The 17255-nt window shown below is 33.6% G+C and overlaps 2 protein-coding genes across 5 annotated transcripts in view; both read left to right on the top strand.

The window, feature by feature from the left end:
* Positions 1-1825, top strand: part of LOC110026059 — a gene marked incomplete at its 5' end in the record, with an annotated part of 60207 nt that extends 58382 nt beyond the window's left edge. Inside the window, 2 exon segments of the mRNA XM_020726834.1 lie at positions 507-1025; positions 1639-1825. Coding sequence (XP_020582493.1) covers positions 507-1025; positions 1639-1722 — 603 coding nt within the window.
* Positions 1826-5460: 3635 nt separating this feature from the next.
* The window catches only part of LOC110026023, a 30335-nt gene continuing 18540 nt past the window's right edge, over positions 5461-17255 (top strand). For 2 of the 4 annotated variants that reach the window (XM_020726771.1, XM_020726767.1), the window contains exons 1-3: positions 5461-5832; positions 5954-6028; positions 13716-13769. The gene's annotated coding sequence lies outside the window, so the exon portion shown is untranslated. The remainder of the gene's footprint in view (positions 5833-5953; positions 6029-13715; positions 13770-17255) is intronic. The other 2 variants (XM_020726770.1, XM_020726768.1) reach the window with 2 other exon arrangements.

The raw sequence follows: 17255 nt of genomic DNA, 5'->3' as shown, positions 1-17255 counted from the left end.
CTGAGAAGTTGAGAGCTAAATCTGAACTCATCAAAAGAGCTGGAAACCAATGATCACGAGCAATTTTCTACCACCTCTAGTTGTTGTAGCTCAATTATTGTCATACAACAGTTGTTTCTCAATTATTATCTCCGAATTGTTGTCTTCTAACCATTGCTGAACATTTTATGCATTTAATCATATGTATCTATCCCTCATTCCTTCCCATTTCTCCAGTTTATGAAAGAATGTGTGCGAGTGTGTGTGTGTGTTTATATTATATAACTCAAAATCAAAATATTTTAGAAAGTCAGCTTCACCACTTCTGTATTTTAAATAAAAATCAAAGGCATTGATATCATTTTATGCTCGGATTAAATTCTCATACGAAAAAAAAAAGGATCTTTTCATTTCTGTTAGGATTTGAGCTTATGCCTCTCTTTAAAATCATATCTATGTATATGAATTTGTTCTGTCCATCTGTGCCTTAATCAACTAATTTATTCTGCCGTCCTCATTTCTAACAGGAGTTTGATCTCCGTGCTGCAATTCCCTTGGGCTTCTTTCACAGCGCTCTAAATATTGGAGTTGCTGCCGGCATAATAATGCCATGGGGGAATGGATTCATGGCTTCCCCCACACCTTTGACAGAGAGGTTCTACATTGGTGGCAGCTCTTCTCCCCTCTCCCTGTTAGGCGGCCCCACATCCCTGTTAGGGTTCAAGATGAGAGGGCTCGGCCCCACTGACTTAAGGAGGATGACTCCAAGCAGAACTGATGGGACCAGTGACTCCCCATCAAGTCCTGAAAGGGATTCGTTAGGGGGAGACTTTGCAGTTACTGCGTGTGCTGATCTTTCCTTTGACTTGCCTCTCAAGGTGCTCAGAGATTCTGGAATTTACGGTCATACATTTATTTCAGCTGGGAATCTGGCAAAATTATCTGAGGGTTCTATCAAAGATTTCTCAATCCGGCAGTTTGCTCGGAACTTTCGTAGCTCTGCTGGGTTTGGTGTAATTGTTCCTACCAAGCTCTTCCGCATGGAGGTCTTTTCTTCCCACATACCTGCCAGTTCCTTTTTTTTATAATATATGCAGGGAAGATATACATGCATACCCCTCAATCCTTATGTATTTACATATCTAACATATAAGCTTCAAATTTTACATATATGTTCCCTTATCTATGCTTGAAAAGGTGTATTTTATTTTTAAAAGTTAAAATAATAGTACTTTTTCTATGATACGAAAGATTTGGATTTTGTACATTTAAAAACTAAAATTCATTGTTAGATATGTAAAAAGATAAGAATTGGGTGCTATGTACGTAAATGCCCAAGGAAAAGGTTTACATGCATACCACTCAATTCTTATGTATTTACATATCTAACATCTAAACTCCAATTTTCACATATATGCCACCTTACCTATGCTTGAAAAGGTGAATTTTACTTTTCAAAAGTTAAAATAGTGGTATTTTAATGTGATATGAAATATTTAAATGCTATAAATGTAAAAATGTAAAATTTAGGCTTTCGATATGTAAAAACATAAGAATTGGGCTGTTTATATGTAAATGCCCCCACATGCAAATATATATTTTTGATTGACCATGATATTTGACTAATAGATTCATTCTGACATTGTGTCCGTCTTTCAGGTAAACTATTGTTACATCCTGCGGCAATTTGAGCATGATAGAGCAAAGACAGGTATTCAGTTTAGCTTCTCTCCTCTTTCCTAGAAGCTTTTGTCTGACAGAGTTATTGGATAAAATATGTCCATCAGATATTCTTCTTTGTTCATTTCTTACGATGGTTACTCCGAAAGGAAAAAAAAAAAAAAAAGCAGCACATTTGTGCTTGAAAATTGGAGATTAAGCATCTCGTTCTTGTCCATTTGACATGTCTGTAGCAGTAAACTATTCCAGTTTTAATTATTTTTCAAAATTCTTATGCCACAATGTATCTCTGATTGTTGATTCAAGCTGTTTCTGTTTCACCAATTATATATTGGTGTTACATAGGGCTGGGAGTGAAACTATGTTGCAGGATATGTATTTTGGTGGCATCTGCGGCTTGAGAGGTTAATTTTTCTATTATATTCTCAGCTTTATTCGAATTATTTGAAGTTCTTTATGAATATTCAGTCTCTATTCTTTTATATTTAATGCTATTAAAATAAAAAAAAAAACAAAAGCCAGAGTTGTAAAACAAACAGGGCTTTATTTATGATTGCATGTTGTTTGATGGATTTTATTGAATGAAGGAGAACTGTGTGCAGTAATTATTTTCCATTCATAACAATCCCGACATCCAGAAAGTTCTTGCCTTAACGGCCATATCTTCTTGCTTAATAATAATAGTAGGGATGGTTATATATAGAGCACCCGAAACACTGATATTTACCTAATTAGATTTAGAAATGCATTCAAAATACAATGCTTTTAAAAATTCTTTGTTTTTTGAAAATAAATTGACTGTATAAGATGGGTATGATCTTTTATAACTTTAAAAAAAAAAGTTGCATTTATAGCCTTTCTGAATCTTGCATTTAACAAAAAATTTGAGTAAGAATCTTTGGTTCTGACTTTAGCAATGGATGTTCAAATGAGAGGTGAGAGAATTTCTATAAATGGTTATAGGAACAAGGGTGTGATTGAAGTTGACTTGGGAATGGACTTCAGCTTGGCTTGATAAATGACTCATAAATTGAGCTTGATGAGCTAATAAATCAAGCTTAAGCCAATCCTAGCTCAATTTGTTAGCTCGTTAGCCGACCCGCTTAAGAAAATAATTAATATAAATTATATTCAAAATATGTTGTTGGCATTAATTTTTGGGTTCACGAGTGTAAAGTGCTCACCTGCACAACTAGGGATAGTTTACGGTTTTTTCGTATCTCCCGGTAGCTCAAGACACCCGCTTGAGACTTTTTAGGACTTTTTCGGGGCAAGTAGCTAGGTTGACGACAATTTAGCCATACCCGGAAAGCTCCCTTTGGGAAGGATTATTTGAACGTGAGAAATATTTGATGCTCATTTTGGTGTTTAGGAGTCACCACACGTCTGTTTGGAGCATCCCACGATTATAGGAAATAATGGAAGCCTCCTCTGCTCGCTACGGGAAAATTAATGTTCGAAATACCCTGCATGTGTCATGGACGATCGATGGCGGCGATTTCCCCAGTATATGGCCGATCAAAATACTATATTCCAAAGTTGTCGGACTACATTTCTCTCATGTAAAGTCTTCAATAGCTTTCAGATCAACAAAATTCTTCGTTGGGTGTTCCCAACAAAAATCAAGGTTTTGGAGCTAAACGGTGCTTAGGCTTCCAAAAATGCATTCCCAGATTATCAAGCCCGAGACTCTGGAGGTCTTACACCTGTTTCTAGTATCTGGTATCATGTCGAGCACCTAGTGCAAATACCAGACACCTAGGTGCCCAAAACAGACAAAAAATTGTTCATTTTTAAAGTCAGATTTAATCATCTATTCATCTTCTCAATATTGTTTGCCTTCATCCTCTCCCATCCCTTTATTGACCCAATCATATTTTTTTTACGACCCAGCCCGACAACTTGAAATTACCAAGACAGGAATTGACGGTCAGACGGATGAAAGCTATCTAACAGTTTTATTTCACAACGAATATAAAATCCAAAGCTTAAAAGTGTCATTCTATTTTATAAACATATACTTACAACATATTGTTGATTTTTAAACATTTACATCTATTAAAAATAAAAATTGAACTAAAATTTGTATCAGATTGCGCTCCGCGATGTCATATACGTGGTTCCTGAGATTCATCTATACTAATTTTCCTGTAAAATTTTAGCAATTAAGGTTTGAGTTAAAACCATTTAGTGGACAAATGCTTTGAAATTACAATAATTTTAATTTTAAAATATTATATAAACATCTTATAACAGTAAAAAACTGTGTAGTAAAAGAAAGTAATAAAGAAATCAGTTCAATTTTATTTCATTTATTTATGTTATACTATTCATAATTAGGAGCCATCATCTAAATGTATAATTTATAAATATATATATTTAACTTTTTCCAATACAAAAATCTTTTCCATTTCTATTTTCATTTTCGTGCACGAGTACATTGTATTCCCCTGCCAGTTTCATTTAGTAGTGACTTACATTTGCATTTATATATCAGATTTTATTCATTTTTTTCTTGCATTTAACATTTAAAGGAAAAAAAAAAATTTTTTTGCATTCACGACAAAAGCTGAAAAATAGTAAATAAGCAGAACTATTGTTAAATAAAATATATTTACTCACCTTAGTAGTGTCTTATGCCATCCTTTTTCCTTATATCAATCTAGTCCTTAGATACACATATAATAACACTTTAAATATAACTAGTTTTGTGTTCAGGACTAATCATCTCTTCTATTAATTTTAGATTTTATATCTTTTTTTTATAATTTATTTATTTAATTAGCAATTTATTTATCCTTATAAACATATATAGATATATATGTATTATTTAAATATATATACATATATAAGTAGAAATATCCAATTAATTTTTATGTTAAAATTTCTATAGTTTTTTTTGGGCGTACCTAAAATTAATAACACTTTAATTATAAATAAGTTTTAAGTTAGGATTGCAGATTTCATTTTAACATTACTTAATAAGAAAAATAATAATTAATTATTGAATTCGAGTTTTAAAACTAATATTTTTCTATTCCTCTTTGTGGGTTGCTTTCCCGTGGAAACCCTAATTAAAATTGTAAGAATCAACCTTTGAATTTTTTAAACATTAATTAAATTAATTAGGTGGTGTTTAGTAGCTCATTATTAATGGGATTTATGACAAATTTATTAAATCCAGCCACACAAAAAACACAAATTTTATGGATTTATGAAATTTCGGATTTAAGATTCGAATTTTGCCTAGGATTCATGTTAAATCATGATTTCATAAATCCATCAAAAGGATGCTCTAATAAATCTGGATTTACTAAATCATTGTTAAATCCTTCATGCAGCGGAACACCCTTTTGGGATTTACAATCCTAATTTAATTGTTAATAATTAATTAAGGTTTCATAATTTAATTTAAATCAATTAAAATTAATAATTTGGCTTACCTTAGCTTAGGGGTGTAAATGAGCCGAACACGAGCGAGCCCAAGCTCAGCTAGTGTTCGGCTCATGTATATTTTGAGTTCAAAAAGTGTGTTCGTGTTCGACTCATTTGCTTAGCAAGCCGAACACGAGTTGCTCACGAACAAAGAGTTGTTTTAACAACCCTAATCACTACCAACCATTCTTAATTTTTAGAATATGCCTATTATAATGGGTATAGAATCTTCAACTCTAAAAATCTCAAAACAAGTTTTTAGAAGTTATAGAGTGATTAATAGATGATCAAACTTTGAAGTGACAAGGTACTTCTACTTCGCAAATTAAAAATTATGCATTCCAACAAATTTTTGTAACCCTGTTCGCGAACAAAGAACAGTTTTGAACAAAAATTTATGAGCGAACCGAGCTCGGTGGAGCTCTCCCGCACGCAAAGCTTCCGCGAGCACTTCCTTCCTCTCCAAGCTCTCGATCCTACAGGCTGCACGAGAGGTAAAAATCACAACACCTCTCCTCTCTGCCGAAGAGCTAGGGCACCGATTCCCTCGATTGATGCGTATGAGCGAACCCGCGGCTTCGTCTCCCTTCACTTCTACGCTCCGCAGGGTTTCGGTTCCTACGGGAGCTTCTTCTTCTTCCTCTACTTCGACCCTCCTACCTTAGGTCGCAGTTCAAACCAGCACCGCAGGCGTGCCTCTTTCTTTGCAAATCGGCTCGGTTCTGTTGCACACTTAAGGTATGTTCCTTCTTAGACACGGGACTCAAGCGCTTCCTCGTCGCTTCTCCTTTCTTTTACAGAAGAGCCGCTCGATGCTTCTCCTATTCAATTAAGGCTTGAACTCTCCCTTGTTCTTTAGTGCACAGGATACCCACACGACGTCTTCAGTTTAGGCGATTTACCCTTTCCCCTCTCTCTTCCTCTTCTTCGCCCAGTAAGTCCTTTCTTCCGACTTTTCTTCGCCCAGTAAGTTCTTTCTTCCGACTCACCCTCACTCTATCTTTCGCTCTCACCGCCTCATTTCTTCCCTTCACTGATTTGAACGAGGTTAAATACTAAACAGTTCCCTTACGAACAGTTGTTTGGTTCCAAGGAAACGATGCTCATTTTCAATATTTCACATCACATATTTATTTATTATTGTTATTTTTAAGTTGTTATTACACTTTGCTTCCCGTATTTATGCCCAACCATCTTTTGTTCGTTATGCTGCTGATCACCCTCTTTTACTGTAACCTGGTGATTTCAGTAAATTTACTGATCTCCTTTTGTTATTTTTTTGAGTTATTTTTTTGTCTTTATAGTTTTTTACTGTTATGTGTACATGGTAGTGTCTAGGACTTGATCCAGAAAACAAAATTTGTTTCTATAATTTTTTTTTGGCTTAAGATTTGACATCACATTGTACTATTGGAAAGCCCCGGATGGAACCTTTCAATTAGCTTCGACTCTCACAAGAACATTTTCATCATTTTCATTTGTTGTTTAGTAAGAGTAGGCTATTGATGTGAAGGCCGGGAGTTTTCTTATTGCCAAGTGTTATTTATGAATCAATTAAGCTGAGTACCCCATTTTATATAATTTTATCAGTTTTGGTTTTAATTCAGAATTTTTTCCTATGATAAGTTACTCAATTTTAATGTCTAAATTATGCACATAACTACCAATATTAGGCATTTAGATAAATTATCAATTAATAAAACATGTAAAAAATTAGGTATGAGTTTAATAATGCAAAAGATACACAAAATTATTATGAAAAGTTGAAAGTATATACAGAATTCTTTATTATTGTCAGGAGGAAAAAAGGGTGCAACATGAATTTTCCAAATATCTAAGTATAGAAGCTTTAGTACAAATGAACTGCAACTAAATCTTAGGAGAAAACAAGAAAATGCTAATTATGTTGAAGCTTGCCTAGCTGATAGAAAAAAAACTAGAAAGAAAGAAAAGAAGCAGTATTATCATTCAAAAAACATGTTGAAGAATAAACTAAAGAGCTGAAGTCACGTTTGAGGAACTTAGGATCTAGAAACAAAGCACATGTTTTGCAATTTTAGAGCACGCTCCTGCTCCACAGAGGCTGATTCCTACTACATTGATGTTGTTGATTTTCTTGGGAGGATTACACATTGCTAAAGGAACCTTTTTTTCTTAGTTCATTTTACATTTTCCATAAATTTTGAGGTTATTCTGATCTGTAAAGCTTGTGTACCTGCTTAGGTTTATGTCGATGGAAGGCTGATTCCTACTTCTGATGATGAGCTCATTGAGGTTAAACATTTCCTAGAGGATGATTGTACACTAGTTTTACATTCATTCTGATCCGCGACCTGAACTTTGTATTCAAGTGAAAATGATGATGAAAAACGTTTCTACAAGTCACATCTAAGTTTTCCTTTTTTAATATCGACATGCACTTATCAACCTATAGTTAATGGGTTTTTGGTGCTGTTGATATGCACATTACCCCTTTTATTTAAAGAGTTTGTTTTCATGAATGAAACCCGTGGCCTACAAATCACAATTGAGACATTCTATTCGCTGCACTAGTCCCATCCTATATGTTAATCTCATAATTTTGACCCTAAATATCTTGAATACTGTACCTTTCCTGCCCAAACTTTGTGATTCTTGCAAAGCTTTTATTTAATTATCAAACCCATTTGCGAGGGGAAAAATAATTATTCCTCGTCAATTTCATAGAAAACGATGATAGATATATGAGGATGATTCCTACATTAGGAAAATAATAAAATCAGTCATAACTCATGATAAGAACAAATATTTGACATATCAATTATTTTTTCTTATAATGGAAAATACTAATTATAGAATATACTAAAAGTAAAATCTTCCTAAAAATTCAACAACCTCCCTCAAGTTGGAGCATATATATTTATCATGCCTAACTTGTTTACATGGAGCTCAAAATTAGTCATGAAGCATTTGTTGTAGATATCCACTATTTGTTGAGTAGTACGGATAAATGACATATAAATAACTCCACAATCAATCTTTTCTTTTATGAAGTTTCTGCCAATTTCCACATGCTTTGTGCAATCATGTTATAGTGGATTTCTACAATGTTTGTTACTGTTTTATTGTCACATTATGACTTCATTGGCATGTTTATCAAGATTTGCAGCTCTTCAAGAATTTTTCTCAAGCATAACATCTCACTTACTCTATTAGCCATAGCCCTGTATTCTATCTCAACACTATTTGCAATCACATTTTATTTCTTACTTCGCCATGTAATCAAATTTCCTCACACATAGGTGCAGTATCTAGAAGTTGATCTCTTGCCAATATTCGAGCCTACCCAATCTGCATCATTGTACACCTTTATGCTCTTTTGTGTGATGTTTTGAAAGAGTAAGCCTTTACTTGGTGTAGTATTTGAGAATTTTGTTGACTGCTTCCATGTGTTTCTCATAGGGTGAATGCATAAATTGACTTACCAAACTCATAACAAAGACAATTTTTAGCTGTATTTGTGATGTGTATATCAACTTCCCCACCAATTTTTGATACCTAGATATATTCACCAGATCGCCTTCATTTCCATCTGTTTGTTTCTGATTGTGATCAATTGGAGTGTCTGTAGGTCTACCCCCACTCATCTCCGTTTTATTGAGAAAATCAATAACAATTCTTTTCTTCTATCGAACAATCTCAATGCCAAGGAAATATCTTAGAGATCTTAAGTCATTGGTTTCAAAAACATATGATAGGGAAGTCTGCAAACAGTTCATCTCATATACATCATTTCCGGTGAGAGTATTATTATTCACATACACAATCAATATGATTATCTTCTCATTATTTGATTATTTGAAGAATATTGTATGATCTCCCTGTCCTTGATTATACCTCTGAATTTTAACAATTAGTGTAAATTTCTCAAACCATACCCTTGGTGGCTGCTTCAACCCTTATAAAGATTTTCTTAGTTTATACACTTTTACTATACTTCTCATTAAATTTCGAAGGTACATACATGTACACTTCTTCCTCCAAGTCACTATAAAGGAATGCATTTTTTATATCCAATTGTTGTTGGGGGCAGTCAAGATTAGCTGCAAGTGATAGAAGAACCCTACAAATTTTTTCGACTGGGGCAAATTTCTCTAAATAATCAATGTCATAGGTTTGAGTAAATTTCTTGGCAATCAATCAAGCCTTGTATCGTTCTAGAGAGTCATCATAATTATACTTGATTGTAAACACCAATTTACACTTGACAATTGTCTTACATTTAGGTAGATCAATCAGTTCTCACATGCCTTTTTTTGAAGAGCTTTCATCTTCTCTAAAGCAACCTCTTTCCATTTAGGGACTTTCAAAGTATCCTGCACAGTATTGGGAATCTTCATATGCGATAATTGTGCATAAGCATAGAAAGTGGGTGAGAGATTTTCATATGACACATAATGGGACAATAGATATTTGGTGCAAGCCCTTTGCCCGGTGGGAAGACTAGACTCATAAAACTCAGCATTTGAACTAGGCTCAAATTCATAACTAGAAGACTCATAACTCGAAGATGAAGTGGACTGAACATAGGGTAAATGATTAGTGAGGACATTACTTGGGTTCGCGGATTCTTGAGCTGTTCTTTTTCGCGAGAAGACTATATTAAATGGTACCACTATCGTAGTTCCTTTTCCTATTTCTTTTTTGTTATAAATATCATGAGATGACATTATAAGAACTAAAATTTCTAAAAAACTCCATGTACTCTCTCCTAATATAATATCACTTGAGTTTTCAGGTTGAACAATCCAGGTTGGGGATAATTGTGAGGTATAATCATGGAATTTGGGTGAGAGGTTTTTATATGACACCTGATGGGACAATAGATATTGGATGCAAGACCTTTCTCGAATGGAAAGACTAGACTCATCAAACTCATCATTTGAACTAGGCTCAAATTCATGACCAGAAGAATCATAACTTGAAGATGAAGTGGACTGAACATGGGGTAAATGATTAGTGAGGACATTACTTTAGTTCACAGATTCATGAGTTGTCCGTTGTCACGAGTAGACAATATTAAATGGTACCACTGTCGTAGTTCTTTTTCCTATTTCTTTTTTGTTATAAATATCATGAGATGACATTATAAGAACTACAATTTCTAAAAGACTATATACTCTCTTCTGATATAGTATCACTTGAGTTTTCAAGTTAAACAATCCAGGTTGGGGATTTACTATTTTGAGGGTTTTTAGTTTAAAGAAAATCTTGAAACTCAGTAGACTAATCTTTGTTTTAATCTCCCCTTGAAGATGAGGTAAAAAAAATTGTAATTCAAAAAAGGTGATATCGAAGCTAACAAATATTTTCTTGAATTGGGATCAAGCATTTATACCCATTTTTGTTAGGAATGTAACCAATAAATACACATTTTTTGGCTTAGGATCGAAGTTTTTCTTGATTATGAATGTGAACGAAAGCAGTACACCCAAATATCTTTAGAGGTAGAGAAAATGGGAACTGATTTTTTAGAAAAAAAAATAAAAATTATTAAAATGTGTTTCAAAATTTAAAACTTTATCGAATGTTTTATTTATGAGAAATGTAGCAGTAAGAACAACTTCATCACAAAGATATTTAGACATATGATTGGTAAATAACAATGCCCGAGCTTCATTAATAAGTGTTTGTTTTTTTCTTCAATCACACCATTTTTTTTGTGAAGTGTTGACACAAGGGTTTTGATAAATTATTTCTTTTTCGAGAAATAATTTACCTAAGATATTTTCAAAATACTCTCAGCCATTATCACTTCGTAATATTTGAATACTTTTTTGAAACTTTATATCTTGACATAAAAGTTTTTGAAATTTATCTTTGGATTTTTCCTTCATTAAGTAAACCTAATTTAGTGTGATCATCAATGAAAGTTACAAACTATTTTTTTCCAGAATATATACGTTTTTTTACAAGGATCCAAGATATCACTATAAATTAGAGTAAATAGTTTAGTTGGTTTATATATTTCTGGTGAAAATGATGCACAATGATGTTTAATAAACTGAAAAAAGTTACATTGAAACAAAGTCAAATTTATATTCTGCAATATTTTGGGAAATAAATATTTTAGATACTGAAAACTAAAATGGCCTAACATATAATGTCATAACATAATTTCATTATCTTTAGAAACAAAAATATAATTTAAACCAGTACTTTGACATCTTCTATTTTAGTCAAGCTCATCGTTAAAATAATATAGTTCACATTTTTTCTTAGCACTACCAATCATCATCTTCATCGTCAATTCCTGAAAATCACAACAAGAAGAATAATTTGACATTGATGATCAACATTAATTTTACCAATCAACAACAAGTTACGCGACATATTAGGAACATGAAGAACACCACAAAAGGTGAACAACTAGGAGAGTATGACAGCTTCTATCTCGATGATTAACGAGATGAAACTATCAACAATTATGACTTTTTATTGCCTTTACAAGGTCTCTAGGAGGGAAATAATTCAAAACAATCAATCTTGTGATCCGTTCCGCCATAATCAATTATCTAAGATTGTGAAAAATTAGGAATAACACCTAGTAAAGTTGTGACCGAAGAGTTACCCTTATATACTGAGGAGTAAGATGGAATTATGTACAAATTTGGAGATTGAAATAATTTATACTAGTGCTTTAATTGTTCCTTGGTGAAAAGGACTGCATTCGAGTTAGCAGACAACTCTCAAGTTTCTTCAGTAGTGGCTTGATAAGATTGACTTTCACGCTTGAATTTTCATTTTCAATTTGTAGGTTTATCATGAATCTTCTAATAATTCTGTTTCATGTGCCATGATTTTTTGTAATGTCTGCAACATGATTTTTAGACCCTTCTTGATCAGTTTCAACCCCTTTTGACACAAGAGCTGAGTTTTCCTGCTCAATGTTACAAGACGATTCAATGTTGCACTACAAATTTTTTTCTCGACTCTTTACGTCTAACTTCATAAAAGACTTCTAGAATTGTGAGTAGAGGTTTCTTACCAAGGATTCAATCTTTAATTTAGTCTGAAGTCGATTAATGCCAACTAAGAACATGCATACCCAATCGTTTTCCTCTTTCTTTTTGTGGATAACATAATTATTCGAATTTTCTCAGATATCATCATGAAATTTATCAAGCTATTGTCATAATGTTATCAACTCATCGTAATACGTAGTAAAATTATGATCATTTTGTATGGATTTTGAAAGTTGATTTTTCAAGAAATTGTGAAGAATTCTCCAATTATGAATAGTGATCTCAAATGGTCTCCTAGATATCTTGAGATGTGGGAAGGAACGGACGAGACTTTCTTATGGTAGATTCTATGAAGTTGATGAGCCATGTCATCACCAGAGAATTTTCGGGCTGCCATTTTTTTCGAATTCAGATAGTTAGTAGTAGGTTTTGAAATTTTTCCATTTGAATACCCAATTTTGTCTCTCCCGTTGATCACCAATTTTATGGGTTGAGCACACTGGAGGTAGTTATGTGCATTAGGTTTTTTAACTTTTAGGTAAGGTGATAATGATCAACTAATACACCCATTAAAGAAGCTGTAAGGTGAGGTGGGGTGGTTTGGGAATTACTAGAACCGGTTAATGCGGTAGGATATTTTTTGAACTAACGTCATTGTTGCTGGTTTTTACAACATCCTTAGATTCTAAAAAGAGCAACCCACATGTAGTGGCTACCTCGAGGGAAAAAAGAAACACACCCTAGTTTGGCTATGTGCTTGGTTTGCGCAATTTCATAGCCGGAGAAAAGAAAAGAAATTCTGCTCGATGTCGAGCCTCTGAATGAAGTGATCCAGCCATTGCCTTCCTGACTGGCTCTAATCGCGACCATATCACGAAGGTCTCTGAACGCTGCGATTCAGTTGTTTCTTTTCTAGGAAGCTCTAATCATGACTGTATTGTGAGGGATCTCTGAACACCGCGATCCAGTCGTTGCCTTCCCTACTAAATGTAATCGAGACTGTATGACGAGAGGCTGGTCACGAAGATGATGCTATTCGGCAAACCTAGGTGGGGCATGAGCTACACCAATAGAACCTGAAGATATTAAGTTGCAATCTTACCTTAGAAAGTGCAAGAGCTATTGTCATGTCTAGTATTTCACTTATTCTCTAAAAATATGTTTTTGTGGGAAAGCTAGAGAATTTACGGTACATTGTTTTTACATTTATTTTTTTGAGGAAACTAATTTTTTTAAATGAAAAAACTGTGTTCTGTGGTGGAATCAAGTCAATAGTGGAACCCTGGTGAGGTTAGAGGAAGACTGTCTACAATGATTGTGGAAGTTGTATTTGGGACATGCAAATCCAGTCCATGGAAGTATAGTGAAATTGTAATTATGATTCTACATTCTACATGTTTTACAAATGATATTTACATTCCATGGTCCTTGAATGCTTGTTTTAACTGAAAAGTTTATGTTATAGGACAAAATACCGTGTCAACTGTGAAGGCTCAATGCGTTACTCTTAGTTTACTTTATTTGGGAGAATTCAGTTTTGAACATTTTTTTTTGAGATTTTATAAACCATTTTCTATTTCATATTATTATTTGATGACTAATTAGCTATAATGTCAGGTACCAGGCAGTCTGAAATTGTGGAGGCTGATTCCAAAAAAAATTGTGTTTAAGGTTCGTTGACGATTTCACTTGTATATGTTTCTTTATTTTTAAGTCTTCAATATGAAAGTTATTCTTCATAAAATGCCATACTCTGTTGTTCATGTTTTTCTATGCTTCAACTTTCCATATTATTTCCAGTTCAAGGTCCTTGTGGTTCTCTTTTTAAAAATGATGCTTGTTGATATTTTCAAAAGTTAAACCGAAGTATAGGCGTATTAGTAGCAAATTTATGTTGTAATGGGCTAAATACACAGTTCAACCTTATTCACTTTTGATTTTTCGAACATCTATGTGTAATGGGGCTAAATACACATATTCAATTTCTTTCACTATGTTTCTACTTAATGGAAATTGCTATGCAAGCACTTTACAATGGTAAAGGGTGCTGAATATATCAATCTTTAGCATTAAATCAAATCATTGTTTCTAAAAATTGTGGTAAAGGATGGTACACCCTCATTAAATCCACTGTTCGTGGACCTGCCAAAGAATTAACCTGAACAGAGAAAAGGATTCAGCTTTGTTGTTGTTTTTGTTGTATATCCTTCATCCTTTTTAACAAGAAAGCTTACAACTTGAAAAAGAACCGGATAGCTCGACTCGGCTTTAGGCGTTTTGAAGAGCTTGAATACCTGAGGTTCAAGCTTGTGATGAGGCGGTCGATCAAATACGACTTCATCAAAATTTGGCAGAATGCTGCTAGCAAACTCAAAGCTTGGGGAAACCACCACTTATCTCTGGCTAGAAGATTCACTCTCGTCAACTCATCCTTGCTGGTCTTGCTGGCCATGCTGACCTTCCGCCTCACCTACATGGAACCCTAACAAACTCAAAGTTTCGCTTATACTCAAAGTCTTCATTATGTTTCTTGGGATAAAATCTGTTAACCAAAACATGTTGAGGGTTTTTTTCTTTCCACTGCTTTATGGATAGTCTGCTCTGCGCTAGATTAACTTGGTCTTTCATTACCTCCTCCCAGCAGCTGGCCAATTGATGTATCACCGAAATCCATGGGCTCAACCTAATGGCAGTAAGACCATAAATGATTCTTTTGTTTGGAAAATCATCATTAGGGGAGCCGAGAGCCTAAAAAATTGTGTAAGATGGGCTATGGGTATTGGCAACCACATTAATGTCCATGACCATCATGGATTGGCCATTTCAAAGTGGCCTACCTACGTGAATGTTATTAATAGAATTCAAGTTGGTTGAAGTGGAGGAATGCATCGGGCCTATTGTGTGATAGAAAAGTATCGCTTATACTTGAAGGTAAATTTTATAAGATGGTGGTGAGACCTGCAATGCTCTATGACACAGAATGTTGGCCTTTAAAAAAGAAGCATAAAACAAAGTGCATAAAAAAAGAAGCATAAAACAAAGTTAAGTGTTGTTGAGATGAGAATGCTTAGGTGGACAAGATTAGAGAGAGTTGTCTTGGGTGGTTTGGTCACATTACCATCTAATAATCTGTTTAGGAGAGTAGATATTTTAAATTCAACTAATGTTAAGAATGGCAGAGGTAAACCTAAAAAGACAGACTTATTGTAAAAAAAAAAATGATCTTAATTTATTGATCTTAATTTATTAGAATTAAAACTGAAAATATGACACTCAATAGGATGCAATGGAGAAAAAAAGATTCATGTAGCAGACTATGCTTAGTGGGATAAAGACTTGTTGCTGCTGCTATTATGTTTTAAGCAGTGATTCATTACTTTTCTACCTCTCCTCTTTCGAGCCAAGGTCTTCTAGGTTCTCTCTCCCTCTCTCTCTTCACTCTCCCCTCTATCTCGCATTGATCCATTCCTCTAGTCATCATTCTCCAGCCCCTTGGTCGCCGAATGGAAGATAAATTGTAAATTGACTTTAATTGCTCTAGCAGTGAAGTAGAGCTAGCATAATGCTTTTAAAAAATTTGAGGTTCTACTAGTGCCTTTATAAAAAATTGACGGTTTAGTTGTTTCCTTTTCCATAACTATATGTTATTTATAATCTTTTAACATATATTATTTTGAGAATTTGGTGCAACTTAAAAATAATTTTAGTCCAAAAGACTTTATGCTGTCTGCAAGTGTTAATTCATTTTGTTCTTGTCGGTCGTTTTTTTATTTTTTTATTATTTATCTTTTAAAAATCTTTTATTTAATTTAACTCTATAACTTCAAATAACTTTATGATTTGGAAAAAAGTAATAATTTTGTGATTTTCAAAATAATTAAAATATAAATATGATCCTTTTATTTTTTTTTAAAAAAGTAATATTTTAATTTTAAAATAGGCGAGACCAAACGAGTCTCACTTTTTAAATAGTTTAGATGATTGAATACAATACTACAATTAATACACTTATCCCGAAGAATAAATATATCACTTGTAATAGAGATTCAATCACCTACACTAAAAAATTTGTGACATTCGTTTTGATCTGCGAAATATTTTATAAAAAGGCCAACAAGTTCCCCTATCTAATATAAAAATTAGATAGGGTTTATTTTATCTGGGTTCCTGGTTCCCTATAGAGGCAAGCCCCTATAGTTAATTACATCTTAAATGATCGAAATCACTTAAGAAAACTCTCGATTAAGATCAGGTGGTTTTGTTTCAAGATTTCAAAGTTTAGGTTTTCACGATTGGACATGGGAAAATCAAATGGGAATGGCTCAAAATATGAACAATTATTTAAGGAATTCAAATGAAAGAAAAGTAGGGGACATCACAGATCCAGGAGAAACCCCAGAGATGTCCCAACTATCCTATTGTTCGGCTTTATGTCTTTGAAATGATGTTTATTTGATATTTCAATCCTGCAAATTATTTAAGATTTAGGACTTATGCTTGCACAATGTCGGACTGTGCAAATAGCCTAAAAAGACAGGATTTACACCGTATCGAACGGTAACCTTGGAATCTTAAAACGTTAGGACTTATAATTGTACAACAGAGTTGTACAGAAAGCCTAAAGAGTGATCCTATAAGTTGCTATTTAAACTAAGGAAAGTGTATAGTGTTGTGAAAATGTTCATGTAATGTGAATATGTAAAATTGTTCCTCGTCGCGCTGCCCTCGATGTTCGCTCCAAACTCCTCGTAGTAGCACCTCCTGGTTTAGTTTTAGTTTTGAAAATACGCTTAACCACGAGATCATCCTAATCTAAGGCATAGTGTATCACAGTAACTAAGCATGCATTAATAAGCATGCAATGTGAAAGAAAAGAAACAATGCACTGTATAGTAAAGAGAAAAAACAATATAACATGCTGAAAGAAGAACATAACGTGCTAGGGAAGCAGTATAACATGCTATGAAAACAATATAACATGCTGCGAAAATAAAATGCTGTAATATAAATTAAACCTGTACACCTGACAGGTCCATTGCTCATTTTAATTTAGTTATTATGTGCTGCATAAAAGAGGGAAGTACGACCTGAAAAAGACTTAATAGAAACAGGTATCGCAGGGAAAAGATACAACAACAACAACAACAACAAAGCCTT

This window comes from Phalaenopsis equestris, unplaced genomic scaffold (assembly GCF_001263595.1).
Source record: "Phalaenopsis equestris unplaced genomic scaffold, ASM126359v1 Scaffold000347, whole genome shotgun sequence".
NCBI classification, from domain to species: domain Eukaryota; kingdom Viridiplantae; phylum Streptophyta; class Magnoliopsida; order Asparagales; family Orchidaceae; genus Phalaenopsis; species Phalaenopsis equestris.
The sequence above is the reverse complement of the archived record's forward strand: the minus strand, read 5'-3'. Positions and strand labels throughout refer to the sequence as shown.